We start from the raw sequence: 14,488 nt of genomic DNA on the forward strand, positions 1-14,488 counted from the left end.
ACCCAACTAAGGTGTTTAAAAACTTAATTGCAGAGATCGATAGGTGGCAGATCTTCAGTCACCCCTAAATCTGTTAGTGCATTTTTTACTAATTTGAGGATTAATTCTCACGCCGCAGGCTTCGTCTATCGTCAGTGTGAGTGTGAGGTTGTCAGTGTGTGAGTGTGAGGTTGTCAGTGTGTGTGAGATTGTCAGCCTGTGTGAGTGTGAGGTTGTCAGTGTGTGAGTGTGAGGTTGTCAGTGTGTGTGAGATTGTCAGTGTGTGTGAGTGTGAGATTGTCAGTGTGTGTGAGTGTGAGGTTGTCAGTGTGTGTGAGGTTGTCAGTGTGTGTGAGGTTGTCAGCCTGTGTGAGTTTGAGGTTGTCAGTGTGTGTGAGGTTGTCAGTGTGTGAGTGTGAGGTTGTCAGTGTGTGAGTGTGAGGTTGTCAGTGTGTGTGAGATTGTCAGTGTGTGTAAGTGTGAGATTGTCAGTGTGTGTGAGTGTGAGGTTGTCAGTGTGTGTGTGAGGTCTTTGCGTGGGAGCGGTTGGCACCACGCGGGCTAGGCCGCAGGCTTTCGGCCGTCTGCTCCCTGAGTCGCTGCGATTTTTATATTTTATTATTTTTAATTGTGATTTAGTGTGCCGTGTGTATAATGTGTACACGTGTGTATAATGTATGTGTATAATGTGTACATGTGTGTTTAATGTGCGTATAATGTGTTCGTGTGTATATGTGTATCATGTGTATAAGTGTGTGTATAGGTCTATGTATAATGTATGTGTATATGAAGTGTGTGTATATTGCGCACTGTGTTGGTGTGTACTGTTGAGAAGAGTTGAATGGACTTAGTGTGTCACTACCCAACCACGTGTCTCTCTCCCCGTGTCCCTCTCCTTGTGTCTGTGTCTCCCCGTGTCTCTCTCCTCGTGTCTGTGTCCTTGTGTCTCTCTCCAATAGTGTCTCTCCCCGTGTCTCTGTATCCTAGTTGTCTCTGTCTTTTTCCCGTGTCTCTCTCCCCGTGTCTCTCTCCCCGTGTCTCTCTCCCCGTGTCTCTCTCCCCGTGTCTCTCTCCCCGTGTCTCTCTCCCCGTGTCTCTCTCCCCGTGTCTCTCTCCCCGTGTCTCTCTCCCCGTGTCTCTCTCCCCGTGTCTCTCTCCCCGTGTCTCTCTCCCCGTGTCTCTCTCCCCGTGTCTCTCTCCCCGTGTCTCTCTCCCCGTGTCTCTCTCCCCGTGTCTCTCTCCCCGTGTCTCTCTCCCCGTGTCTCTCTCCCCTTGTCTCTCTCCCCGTGTCTCTCTCCCCGTGTCTCTCTCCCCGTGTCTCTCTCCCCGTGTCTCTCTCCCCGTGTCTCTCTCCCCGTGTCTCTCTCCCCGTGTCTCTCTCCCCGTGTCTCTCTCCCCGTGTCTCTCTCCCCGTGTCTCTCTCCCCGTGTCTCTCTCCCCGTGTCTCTCTCCCCGTGTCTCTCTCCCCGTGTCTCTCTCCCCGTGTCTCTCTCCCCGTGTCTCTCTCCCCGTGTCTCTCTCCCCGTGTCTCTCTCCCCGTGTCTCTCTCCCCGTGTCTCCCTCCCCGTGTCTCCCTCCCCGTGTCTCCCTCCCCGTGTCTCCCTCCCCGTGTCTCTCTCCCCGTGTCTCTCTCCCCGTGCATGTCTCCCCGTGCATGTCTCCTAGTGTCTCTTCGTGTCTCTTTCCCGTGTCTCTCTCCCCGTGTCTCTCTCCCCGTGTCTCTCTCCCCCAAACACGAACGATACAACAACACGACGTTCGGAGTGCAAAGTTGAGAGAGAGAGAGAGAAATGAGAATTTTCCCGGCGGGCGTAACTGGGTGGGGCCGTGGGCTTCCGGTTATTGTAGCGGCGGAGAGCATGATCCATCCACTGCTGCCCTGAGGGCAGAGAGAGTCGTGATCCATCCACTGCTGCCCTGAGGGAGCCCCGTGCTCTGTCCACTGCTGCCCTGAGGGAGAGCCGTGCTCTGTCCACTGCTGCCCTGAGGGAGCCCCGTGCTCTGTCCACTGCTGCCCTGAGGGAGAGCCGTGCTCTGTCCACTGCTGCCCTGAGGGAGCCCCGTGCTCTGTCCACTGCTGCCCTGAGGGAAAGCCGCGCTCTGTCCACTGCTGCCCTGAGGGAAAGCCGCGCTCTGTCCACTGCTGCCCTGAGGGAAAGCCGCGCTCTGTCCACTGCTGCCCTGAGGCAGGGCCGTGCCCCGTCCACTGCTGCCCGGAGGGAGCCCCGTGCTCTCCACTACTGGCTTGAGGGAGAGCCGCGCTATCTCCACCACTGCCGTGAGGGAGCCAGACTCTCTCTCTCTCTCCTCTGCTGCCCTGAGGCAGGGTTGTGCTCCGTCCACTTCTGCCCTGAGAGAGAGAGTCGTGCTCTCTCCACTGCTGCCCTGAGAGAGACAGTCGTGCTCCATCCACTGCTGCCCTGAGAGAGAGAGTCGTGCTCTCTCCACTGCTGCCCTGAGAGAGAGTCGTGCTCTCTCCACTGCTACCCTGAGAGAGAGAGAGAGTCGTGCTCCATCCACTGCTGCTGCCCCGAGATGTCGCGGGCGCTGCCCCAGAGCAAGGAGGCGCTGCTGCAGTCGTTCAACAAGCGGCTCAAGGCGGACGTGCGCTCCATCCTGGACAACTTCACGGAGATCATTCGAGACGGCCGAGGGTTGTGAATGAAGAGTTCCCTGTGTTGGCTTCAGTGGGGCCGTCTGGACGGGCAGCAGAGAGACGAGAGGCCAAGAAACGACATTCCAGTCGTGGGCTGAGCTCAAGGAGGGCTAGCTCGAGCACCATCCTGCGGCGGGGAAAGGAGGTGGTGCAAGCGGTTCAGCCGAGCCCACAACAGCCAAGAATCTGCTGTCTGGGAGAGGGGGGTGGGCGCTGTTAAACCCTAGCACGTGGGCGAGAAGCCGTGCATGTGTGACGAGTGCGGCAAGACGTTTTCTCGCACTCGGCCTACAAGTATATATATTTTTTTCTATTTCCACTTGTGTGTAAATCTGTGTATACCCCGGATATTTTAGAGATGGCAATTCTCCTGCTGTGTCTCCTACTGCTGTCCCTCCCGGCCATATCTAGTGCCACACTCAACTCTACAAACGGCTACCCTCGTTATTTTGCGTCCATACTTGTTGCTCGATTTGCCACTACACCTGCAAATGAAACAGCTTATAGACACTTCTACACTCCATCATTGTATCCTTTTAAACCCTATCTTTGTCCCATTACTTCACCAGCACTCCTTCCAAACTTCATTCTGCTCTTAAAAATAACACCATCTGCGAGCTGCTGATATTCGTCCAAGGTTCGCCGCTCTTCATCCTTTCACAGAAAATACTTATGCAAACTGTTACTTCTACTTTTCTTATTCCTGGGTGGTATTGAGCTTCATCCTGGCCCAAATGAAAAGAGCTCGTATAATTCTGTAGATTTTTCTGGCAGGAAAGGTGTTGGTGTTCTACATGTCAACATCAGAGGGCTTGTGATTAAAGTAAGTCAACTAAAACTAGAAGTGGCAAATCTTGATCCGGACATTTTTTGCCTAACAGAAACATTTCTCACTCCTGCCGTCAATGACTTGCAGATTACGATTGAAAACTACAACCTTTTTCGGCTTGACCGAGGATCTAAAGGAAGTGGAATTGCCATCTATGTTCGTAACACTATTGCATGTTCACCAGCTCACTCCTTGTTTAAAAAATGTTGCTTTGAAGGTCTGGCTCTCAGAATAACTCTCCCAAATAATCAACAGATATTGGTAGTGTGCTGCTATAGACCGCCTTGTGGGAAGGATGTTGAAGCTGCATCGGCACTGAGAGAGCTTTTTGGGGGCCTCCCTAAAGGTGAAATAATTTTAGTGGGTGATCTAAATTGGAATTGGCTAAACCCGCCGGCCGTGGCCACAAATTTTACAGATGAATTTAACTTGTTTCAATTAATAAATGTCCCCACAAGACCCAACCTAAAAAATCCGGGACAGTCAACTCTGCTTGACGTCCTATTGACAAATGCCCCTCACAATTTCGCACTGACTGGTGTTCTGGGTAATAACCATAGTGATCACTCCTTCATTTTTGGTGTGAGATCATCAGCCAGACCCAAAGCCCCCCCTAAAATTGTTGAGAAGCACTCTTTGAGGCACTTCAGCACTCAGGCATTTACAAATGATGTGCTTCACTCGGATATTGATAAGGTCTGTGATATCCCCAACCTGACTACGGCTTGGGAGACTTTCAGGTACACGTTTCTCCAAATTCTTAACAAACATGCTCCGTTGGTTAGATTTAAAACTAAAGGCAACCGCCCACCATGGTATGATCCTTTGATTACAAAGCTCATGAAAACTAGGGACAAGGCTTGGGCATGTGCTCAGAAAAGTAATTTGGTAAATGACTGGCTAGAATACAGGATTTTAAGGAATAGATGCGTAAAAAAATACGGCATCCAAAAATGCCTATTTTTCCTCCACTCTCCTGGAATCACATGGAAATGCCAGGATTTTTTGTAAAACAATCAAATCTATCGAAAAGGCATCCAAAACAGAAAATCTTCCCGTTGAGCTTCACCGAAATGGGGAATATTTTTCAGATCCCAAAAAAATAGTTGACAATTTTAACCTTCATTTTTCTGAAGCTGGTCACCTTTTTGATAATGTATTGGGAGTCACCCCTGCTCCTGCAAATTCCTACACCCCTGTCCAAACATTAAACGAATTTAGTTTCCAACCAATCCACGAAAGTAATCTTCTGAATCAACTGCCCTACCTCAAAGGGTCCTCCTCTACCGGAGCAGATAGTTTTTCCGTCTTTGCTCTACTAACTGTTGGTCACCTAATATACAAACCTATAGCCCATATTTTCAACCTGTCCATCAAAGAAGCATCAGTTCCTCTAGAATGGAAACATTCCTATGTCCGTCCACTTCACAAAGGGGGCCCTAAAGATGATCCCAATAACTACCGACCTATCTCAATTTTGTCCCCATTGATGAAAATTTTTGAAAAATTATTGAACTACCAAATTAGCAGTTTCCTGTCCACCAACAATCTACTACATCTAAAACAATCTGGGTTTTGGAAAAAATACAGCACCACATCTGCTGCATTAGACTCTTTGAATCAAATTTACAATAGCCTTGATAATAAGCAGTACTGTGCCTGTCTTTTTCTTGACCTGTCCAACGTTTTGATACAGTTGACCACAACACCCTGCTTAGTAAACTAAGTTGCCTCGGTTTTTCCGAGAACACAGTACAATGGTTAAAAAATTACCTCTTTTCTCGCTCCCAAACTGTATTCACAGATGGTTGGAGGTCAAACAGTGTTAAGATAACAAGAGGGGTTCCACAGGGTTCCATCCTTGGCCCCCTCTTGTTCTCTCTTTATGTCAATGACTTGGGCACTGAACTGGATCATTCCAGGGTAAATCTTTTTGCAGATGACACGATACTGATTACTGCTGGCCGCTCTCCAGATGACGTAATTGTTAAGCTCCAGGGTGATTTCAACAAACTACAACATCAGCTAGTTTCTCTTAAACTAGTCCTGAATACCTCCAAAACCAAGGTGCTATGCTTCTCTCCGGGACTAAAGCAGGAAGTTATTTTTCCCCAATTACATTCCTTGAATAATTATCAAATAGAGCAAGTCAAGATCTATAAGTATCTTGGGGTCATCCTGGATTCAAAACTTAGTATTGAAGATCACATTGATTATATTGGTAAAAAGACAAAAATAAAAATTGGTTTTCTGTATCGACACAAGCACTGCTTCCCCCCAATGTTCCGTTTGGAATTGATCAAAGCTACCATACTGCCTCTACTTGACTACTGTGACATCGTGTATAAATCAGCCCCAAGTACTGTACTGAAGAAGCTTGATTCCATCTATCACTCGGCCTTAAGATTTGCATTGAACTATCCATATAGGACTCACCACTGTGATCTCTACATTGGGTCAAACTTAACATCTCTTAATGTCCGACGGCTTGTGCACCAGATCTTATTTATTCACGAGGCACTTACAAAAAATTCCGCAGACTACCTACTGGATCTCCTCTCTGTTTCAAAGAACAAATTTGACCTCAGGTCTTCGCTCATTTACCAGCTTCACATTCCCTATTGCCGTACAAAAACTGGAGGAAGGGCCTTTGCTATTAATGCCCCCAGGGTCTGGAATGCTATTGCCAATAAACTTCAACTTGAATCACTACCTATGAGATCTTCACTCAAAACTGCTCTAGAGGAGTTGTACAACCCTAGCTGCCACTGCTATTCAGTGGCCTAAAATATGGCTCTAGATTGTGGTGTTATAATTTATTTATGTAGTTTATTGTTAAAAATTCGGTCACAGTCCCTATGATCACTGTTACATTGGATTTATGACTTTTATTTTGGTGATTTCGAAAAGTTTTGTTTTGTTTTGGCCATGTTTTTTGTTTATTGTAGTACGGAGTTGTCTTGTGGTTGTTGTTGTTGTTATTTGACTTGCATCCCACTGGGATTTTTGCACACAGCGTTGGTGTATGGTGCTATTTCAGGAATATTTTGATATTTTTTTCCTGTATTTTCTGTTTGCACAGTCACATAATCACTTTAAGATGTTTTCTTGTTCATGTTTTTGTTTGTTGCGGTTGCACCCGATTTAAGAGCCGAATGGCTCACAGGGCTATACCAAATAAATGAACTATGAACTATGAGTTTATTGCGACGAGTTCGGCACCCACGCCCCATCCCTCCACTTATGGGACAGGCTCATTAACATAAATTATTTAAGTTACAGAGCCGCCCATTGTGGGAGGGGAGTGTCTTATTCCCGCAAGTGACGTCATGTCACCGCCTCCTGCCGCGTGACGTCACGAGGTAACAGGAATCTGCCGCTCCGCGCGTGAACTGAAATCCGAGGTGAGAAATTATCATCGCGGTTATGGTGGTTGTGGTTGTTGTGGTGGTTGTTGTGGTGGTGGTGGTTGTGGTGGTGGTTGTGGTGGTGGTTGTGGTGGTGGTGGTTGTGGTGGTGGTTGTGGTGGTTGTTGTGGTGGTGGTGGTTGTGGTGGTGGTTGTGGTTGGTGGTTGTGGTGGTGGTTGTTTACCGAGCTAGAGCCTCGCTCTCTCTGTCGTAGGGATGTCAATTGAGTATCAGCGAGCATGGAAGCGATGTCCAGGTTGGAACTTTACAGCGCGGGGCCTAGCCACGTGGGATATTGCCTCCTGCCCTGGCCTGATCGCGTTTGCTTCAATTCTCTCGCTTAGTTGAGCAATCTTTGTAAGAAAGTAATCAACCAGGCTATGCGTTACTTGTGTGTTGACCGACTCTCTGTGTTGCATTACATTTCCTAATTGTACTCAGTTTTATTAAGTGTGCTTTTTCTCTGTGTGTGTGATCGTTTTATTATTATTTACTGCAGTCACCAAAGCTCCAATCTCTCATTGACACAAGGCCATAATTATAATATATTATAATTATAATTAATTATAATATATAATATATTATAATAATTATAATATATATTGGAGGGGACATCCCCCCCAATAATCAAATATGCTCAAAATGCCCCCCCCCCCTCCCCAATATATTGCTATAGCAATATACAATATATAATATTGCTATAAAAATGTTTTCTAAATATTAATTGCGATGCTTTGTTAATAAATACAACGATTTGCTAAACCTTGGCAACAAAATCTGGACTTGTCTTCATATAACAATGCATAGATTTCTGTTTATATGATTGCGCTGTACTTTATGAATCCCTAATCTCTGCCATTACATACTATGAAACAAGAAAAGTAAAAAAAACTGAGCAATGTAATACAATACACTCTTTGACATTATTGTATCAAATAATGCAAAATCCATCCCATGTGTTAGTGAAATTTGTTAATATTTTATGCAGGAAATGGCAGGAAATGAGTTTTCAAATTTACATTTTTTTCTGGGGGGGGTTCCCAGACCCCCTGGAAGATTTGGTCCCCCCCAATGTTGACTCCATGGCTACGGCCTTGCATTGACTTGCTAATTTCTCTACCCCCCCTCTCTCTCTATATTTAAGGCCTCATCACAGAGGCGTTGTATTTCTGTGTGCCTATGTGTGTATCTCTCTCTGTGTGTCTCTGTGTTATCTCTCTCTGTCTACGTGTCTCCGTGTCTGTGTTTTGTCTCTCTCTCAAATTGAGCAATCTTTGGAAGAACGTTATCAACCAGCTGGGGTGCTGTTGACTGTTACGTTAGCCGACTCTCTGTGTTGTATTGCATTACGTTTCTAAGTTTTACTAGGTTCTCTCTTTTTCACTTGTACCTGATGATGATTGCTTGTGTTGCAATCAAAACGTCGCATGCTATTTGCACACAGCGATGGTGTACGGTGCTTATTGTGGAATATTTTGCTGTTTTTCCCTGGAATTCTGTTTGCACAGTCACATAGTCACTTTAAGATGTTTTCTTGTTCATGTTTAAGTTTTTTGATTGTTGCGGTTGCACCCGATTCAAGAGCCGAATGGCTCACAGGGCTATACCAAATAAATGAAACTGAAGCTGTAATTTAATTTATTTATTTATTTCTACTTGACTTTACCGAAAGAACCGAAGAGAATCTTGCTTTAGTTTAAATTTCTCTTCACCTGCCTCGCTACTCTGTAACTTTGTTTTGTTTTAAATATTCACAGTCTTATTTTTATTTTTTTTACCAGGCCACGCCCACGTTGAGCTGGTGAAACCGGTCTTGTTTTCAGAAGCAACCTGCCCACAACAACAATAACAACAAGGTGGGGCTTGTCAACAGCGTGGCGGTGTTCACTCTGGGCGCGTGGCGGTGTTCACTCTAGACGCGTGGCGGTGTTCACTCTAGACGCGTGGCGGTGTTCACTCTAGATGCGTGGCGGTGTTCACTCTAGACGCGTGGCGGTGTTCACTCTAGACACGTGGCGGTGTTCACTCTAGACGCGTGGCGGTGTTCAATCTAGACGTGTGGTGGTGTTCACTCTAGACGTGTGGCGGTGTTCACTCTAGACGTGTGGCGGTGTTCACTCTGGATGCATGGCGGTGTTCACTTTGGGCGCGTGGCCGTGTTCACTCTCTACATGTGGAGAGGAAACCCGGTGATCGGGAAGGAAATCCATGCGACCACGGGGAGAGTGAGAGAGACAGGCAGCCTCGGCTGTGTTGATTTATCCTCAATGAATTACTTGGTGGAGTGAGGAAGCATTAATACTGAGCAGGTGAAGGTGGCCAGGCATGGGTCTGGACACACCACCACCTGTGAATCATGCCAGTGTGTGACAGTGGTGGAGCCAGTGGGGGTGGGGTGGCACGTTCCTCCCCAACGATCCGATCGAAATCCCTAATTTCGATCGGATCCTTGGGGTTTATTAGTAACTAGCTTCACTACCCGGCTTCGCCCGGGACTTGGATTCTTGTCTTGGATACATTTCATATTCCTTTATATTTCAACTGAAAAACCCAGAAATGTTGATGCTCGCACGAAGGAAAAAAGCCGAAACAAATCAAGTAACCTAAATCGGATGTTTTCACTAATGGAAATTTAACCTTAATCCACTTCTACGCAAGGTCGATTTTGGCCACTCGGGAAGGGAATGACGTGGCGAGCTGAAAATAGTCGCGTTCACTTAGAAATTCCAGACAGCATGAGCTGTGAAAATTTCATGACGCCAGAGCACAGCGTTGGAGAGGTTTTGCTGCGTCACACAAACAGGTGTAATGTTCTGCTTTATATTTAAGATAGCCGTTGTACCCGTTCTTCGCACGGATATGTATTGAAACTCCGAGAAGCCAATGGCTTCATCAGCCAGGAGCGAAGCGCCACCTAAAATCTCCCGGCACGCTGTTAACACCTCCTAGAAGTACAGCGCACGAAGAGCCATATGGTAGGGGTAAACATTACAGAGCGCTTAACTCAGGTGTGTTGCGGGTTGACTCCACAAACGTCATGGTCATTCCCCCACCCTCCTCCCCCTCCCCCCCAGAATTTAAAAGTCTATTTTTATTATTTTTACGTTGTGTACAATATGGAACCTACCGACATGCCAAGTCTCAAGTGTGTAGCATGTTGGGAAGTATGCTAAACATTTCGACCAGACACACATATCCACACATTTTCCTTTTTATATATATAGATAAATCAGCATTTTGCGACCCCCACTGCCACCCTGTGGCATATTATTACGTGCCAGGGACTCTATGAGAGGACAACAGTCCGAGTCCATAATTGGCAATAATTAACGGCAAAGCAGTTACAAGCGACTCAGAGAATTGTGCGCAGTTGCGTATACAGTACACGACTTCCCTGATGGCAAACACCTTCAGCGAGCGTGATGCCTTTCACACGCATTGATTAAAAAGCAAGGGACAAGTCAAATTTTGATTTAAAGCTTTCGTGACTGCAGTAATTCATATTCTTAGTGCTTTCGGTAAAGTCACGTTGAAGGGAAACAATAAAATACTAATATATATAAAACAATAAAAATTCTCACGACGTTTCGACCATAACACAACTGTTTGTGTTATGGTCGAAACGTCGTGAGAATTTTTATTGTTTTATATATATTTTATTATTTTATTGTTTCCCTTCAACGTGACTTTACCGAAAGAGCTAAGAATATAAGGGACAAGTCCTTAGTAACAACTCCTTACGAACAACTCCCTACTTACTAACAACTCCCTACTAACAACTCTTTACGTACTAACAACTCCCTACTTACTAACAACTCCTTACTTACTAACAACTCCTTACTTACTAACAACTCTTTACTTACTAACAACTCTCTACTTACTAAGAACTCCTCTCATTTTTCATTGCTGGAGGGGTTGCCCCTCCCACCTGAAAATCCTGGCTCCACCTCTGAGTGTGTGGCAGTGTCAAGTTTGTATTTGCAGTAAAGTCTATTAACTCTATTAGAGTATGGCGGTTATCGCAAAACAGTAGTTTATTTAGTTTTTCTCCGGAACTCTTTGTAAGAATGGAGTCAGGAAGTTATCACAGCAAACGTGCAGCTGAAGTCGGAACTGTTCATCCCAGCATTCAAGGACATCTGTGCCTGGCTTCACACCTCTAAGTTGCAATTGAACATTAATTTATGCATTTCTGCATAACACTAATAGTATTATTTTCAACACCCTTTGCTATGTCAGCTGAATTTAGCTTTCATAAATGTTCCTTTTGAAGCCAGAAAGCCGAAATTGTGTGCTCGGAGTTTTGGGTTAACATTCATTTTGAAGATACGAGGGCTTCCAGGCACGATTGTGACATTTGCCCACTCATTGTGTGCCATAACAGCCCGTGTGATGAATTTGGGACGCTTTTTCACTACAACATGAATATATGAATAAGTATAGACATGTAAGTCACGTGTGACTGTGTGTATGCATTCCTCTGTGCATCGATACTGACGTGTAGATGGTGTGGATATTTTTTTTTCTCTCTGCAGCTGTCGCTTCCTCTGCAGAATTTGTCTCATGGAGCAAAGGCACTCGGCGCGGCTCGGTGCAAAAAGGCAGAAATGCGTCCGGCGTGAAAACAACCCGGATCGTACTGGAGATTTGACACGGCACCAGATAACTCGCACAGGAGATGAACCCTTCAAGTGCAGTGTGTTTGGGAAGGCGTTTACACAGTCATCAAGTCTTGTAGCACACCAGAGAACACACACGGGAGAGAAACCCTTCAAGTGTAGTGTGTGTGGGAAGGCGTTTGCACAGTCATGTACTCTTAAAAAACACCAGAGAACACACACGGGAGAGAAACCCTTCAAGTGTAGTGTGTGTGGGAAGGCGTTTGCACATTCATCTACTCTTAAAAGACACCAGAGAACACACACGGGAGAAAAACCCTTCAAGTGCAGTGTTTGTGGGAAGGGGTTTGCGCAGTCATCTGCTCTTGTAACACACCAGAGAACTCACACGGGAGAGAAACCCTTCAAGTGCAGTGTGTGTGGGAAGGCGTTTACAGATTCATCTGCTCTTGTAGCACACAAGAGAACACACACGGGAGAGAAACCCTTCAAGTGCAGTGTGTGTGGGAAGGCGTTTGCACAGTCATGTACTCTTGTAGAACACCAGAGAACACACACGGGAGAAAAACCCTTCAAGTGCAGTGTGTGTGGGAAGGCATTTGCACATTCATCAAATCTTCATGTACACCAGAGATCTCAAAAGCATCAGAAGATCCACAAGGAGTGGAGTCTGAAATCAACTTGTGAAAGTCAAAGTGCCGCAATGAGCCCATCCCTCATGAAACAAGAACCGGAAGAAAATCCCAGCCTGGACACTTTTAAAGGTATCGAGGTAAAATATGAAGAGGTGAAGGTGAAATGTGAAGAAGTGATGATGAAGAGCGAAGTAGTGAAGGTGAAATGTGAAGAAGTGATGGTGAAGAGCGAAGAAGTGAAGGTCAAATGTGAAGAAGTGAAGGTCAAATGTGAAGAAGTGATGGTGAAGAGCGAAGAAGTGAAGGTCAAATGTGAAGATGAAGATTCAACTCCAAAATCGGACCTTCACATCGATGGAGGCAACGTGAAGCAGGAGGATAATTCTGACTGAGGCAGAGCGAGGCAACTCCCAGCAGTTCGTGGAAGTGGAAGTGTGGGTGGACTTCCTCCGAGACAATACAAAGTCAAATGGAGACCCGGTAGATGTGTAAGCTTGAGACGATGTCGCTCCAATAGATGCACCTTTGTCACAGGCCTTTAATGACAAGAATGTGAAGTTGAACACTCAATTCCTAGGATCAACCAGCAGGGTAACAGTGGCCAGTCTTTGTGGACCTGTGGGTTGGGTAGATCTCTAACCAGGAGCGAATGCCAATAAGCTCCCAAGCGTTGACTATGTTATCATAATTGCATTTATATGGTGCTTGCTTTATCGCCTCTGGCAATTCGGAGTTTTGCGTCGTATCTCGTCTCAAACACTCGAAGAGCATCCCCAAGTAGCAGCTGCCCCTGTGTGGCACAAGGTGGTGGCCCTGCACCGGCCTGCATGTGGACAAGAGCCTGTCAGTAGGGGGTGATTGTTGATGTGGCATCTCAGTTGTGGAGTTTGTAGGTAATGTTTAGAATTTGGTACATTTTGACCCAGATGCCAGCAGGCAATGGTCTACTCGTTTTGAATGACACAATAGAATGTTGTATATACATTGTTAAGCATACGGTGTGTATGTTTTAAAATAGCTTCTTAGTACGATGTAACCTGATGCAGTATATTTCAGTGCAGTATTTCAGTTTTGTTAATATTCCTGTCAATAATTTAGAATGAATACTTGTCTGAATGTGTGCGCACATGTAACATTTTGCCTATGAGGGTCAAACATTGAATAAGTGATGCTTGGACAAAGTGTGTATTTTGGAAGTAACCTGTACAGATAACTCAGGTGAGACTCATTGTTCTTGTGATACAGGTCAAAGGGTGTTTTTGTGTTTTCAGGAAGCATCTCCCTCTGGAGCAACTCATTGTTTTTTTAAATAGGCAGCACACTCGGATCATTTATCAGTTACAAGGCATACCACTCAAAAGTTACACATAGAGGAGATACATTCTCTACAACACGAATTATAATTTTGTATTACGTGTTGACGTAGGTTTTGTCGAATTAGCACGAGAAATGGTCCTTGCTGATTAACGTCTGGATGTTCACAACCAAGGGTTGAAGCAAGCCTGACCGCCTGCGGCGCCCCTCACAACCATTTACGGCCTTGGGCCAGGAAAGTCACGAAAAGAATTGCACACGAACGACGCCTCCACGCAAGCTGCCGATGCTCCGTTTTGAAGTTTGAAAATGAAACAACTTTGTACTGTATTATTTTTTTGAATTAGATAATTGTATTTCTTCATTAAAAGCTTATTCATTGAAAACGATATTTCGTGTGAATTTCCTCTCGTCGTTAAGTAGATGGCCTTGCCGGGGGTTCGGTTCGATGCGGACTTTCACCTGGTTGGGATCGCGGGATCGAGATGAGGCGACACAGAGCTGGCCGTGCGACGAGACCGCCGTCCGCAGATCGAACGTCTGTCCCTGCGCCTCCGTCATTAATGCAGGGGGCGCATTGGTTTGCAACGCCTCCTGCATGAAAACTCTCTGCATGTGGAGTGGGATCCAGAGGGAAATCAACACAACCACAGGGAGAGAGAGAGAGAGAGACACGCAAACTCCAAATATACAGCAAGCGTCAGGGTCGGGTTCGTACCCACGACTTCCTGTATGCCAGGAGAGGTAGTTAACATCTCACCACATGGAGAGAGAGACACGCAGCCTCAGCGATGTTGATTGATCTTCAATTAATTACTTGGTGGAGTAAGGAAGCATTAATACTGAGTGAATGAAGGTGGCCAGGCATGCGTCTGGACACACCACCAACTGTTTACCATGCCAGTGTGTGACAGTGTGAAGTTTGCATTTGCAGTAAAGTCTATTAACTGTATTGAGCACGGAGGTTGCATCAAAACAGTTTATTTTTGTTTTCCTCTGGAACTCTTTGTAAGAATGTAGTCAGGAAGTTATCACAGCAAACGTGCAG

The 14,488-nt window shown here is 45.9% G+C and overlaps 1 protein-coding gene across 3 annotated transcripts; it reads left to right on the top strand.

The window, feature by feature from the left end:
• The first annotated feature begins 6,752 nt into the window (after nt 1-6,752).
• Nucleotides 6,753-13,826, top strand: LOC142908274 (uncharacterized). Of its 3 annotated transcripts, none has more exons than XM_076058747.1 (3): nt 6,753-6,868; nt 8,654-8,728; nt 11,408-13,826. In XM_076058747.1, exon 3 carries the CDS (start codon nt 11,436-11,438, stop codon nt 12,516-12,518), a length of 1,083 nt encoding a protein of 360 aa, XP_075914862.1. In that variant the 5' UTR covers nt 6,753-6,868; nt 8,654-8,728; nt 11,408-11,435; the 3' UTR covers nt 12,519-13,826. The 3 variants fall into 3 exon arrangements, with proteins under 3 accessions (XP_075914862.1, XP_075914864.1, XP_075914863.1); XM_076058749.1 differs by having other exon boundaries at nt 6,753-6,826; XM_076058748.1 differs by lacking the exon at nt 6,753-6,868 and adding an exon at nt 6,994-7,128.
• The last annotated feature ends 662 nt before the right edge of the window (nt 13,827-14,488 follow it).

Source organism: Petromyzon marinus (genome assembly GCF_048934315.1).
Source record: "Petromyzon marinus isolate PM22_M1 ecotype Great Lakes invasive population chromosome 78 unlocalized genomic scaffold, UKy_Petmar_22M1.pri1.0 chr78_unloc.1, whole genome shotgun sequence".
In the NCBI taxonomy this organism is placed as follows: Eukaryota; Metazoa; Chordata; class Hyperoartia; order Petromyzontiformes; family Petromyzontidae; genus Petromyzon; species Petromyzon marinus.

Coding starts and splice junctions, on each gene's coding strand:
- LOC142908274 (XM_076058747.1), top strand. CDS start 11,436: ATGGAGCAAAGGCACTCGGCGCGGCTCGGTGCAAAAAGGCAGAAATGC.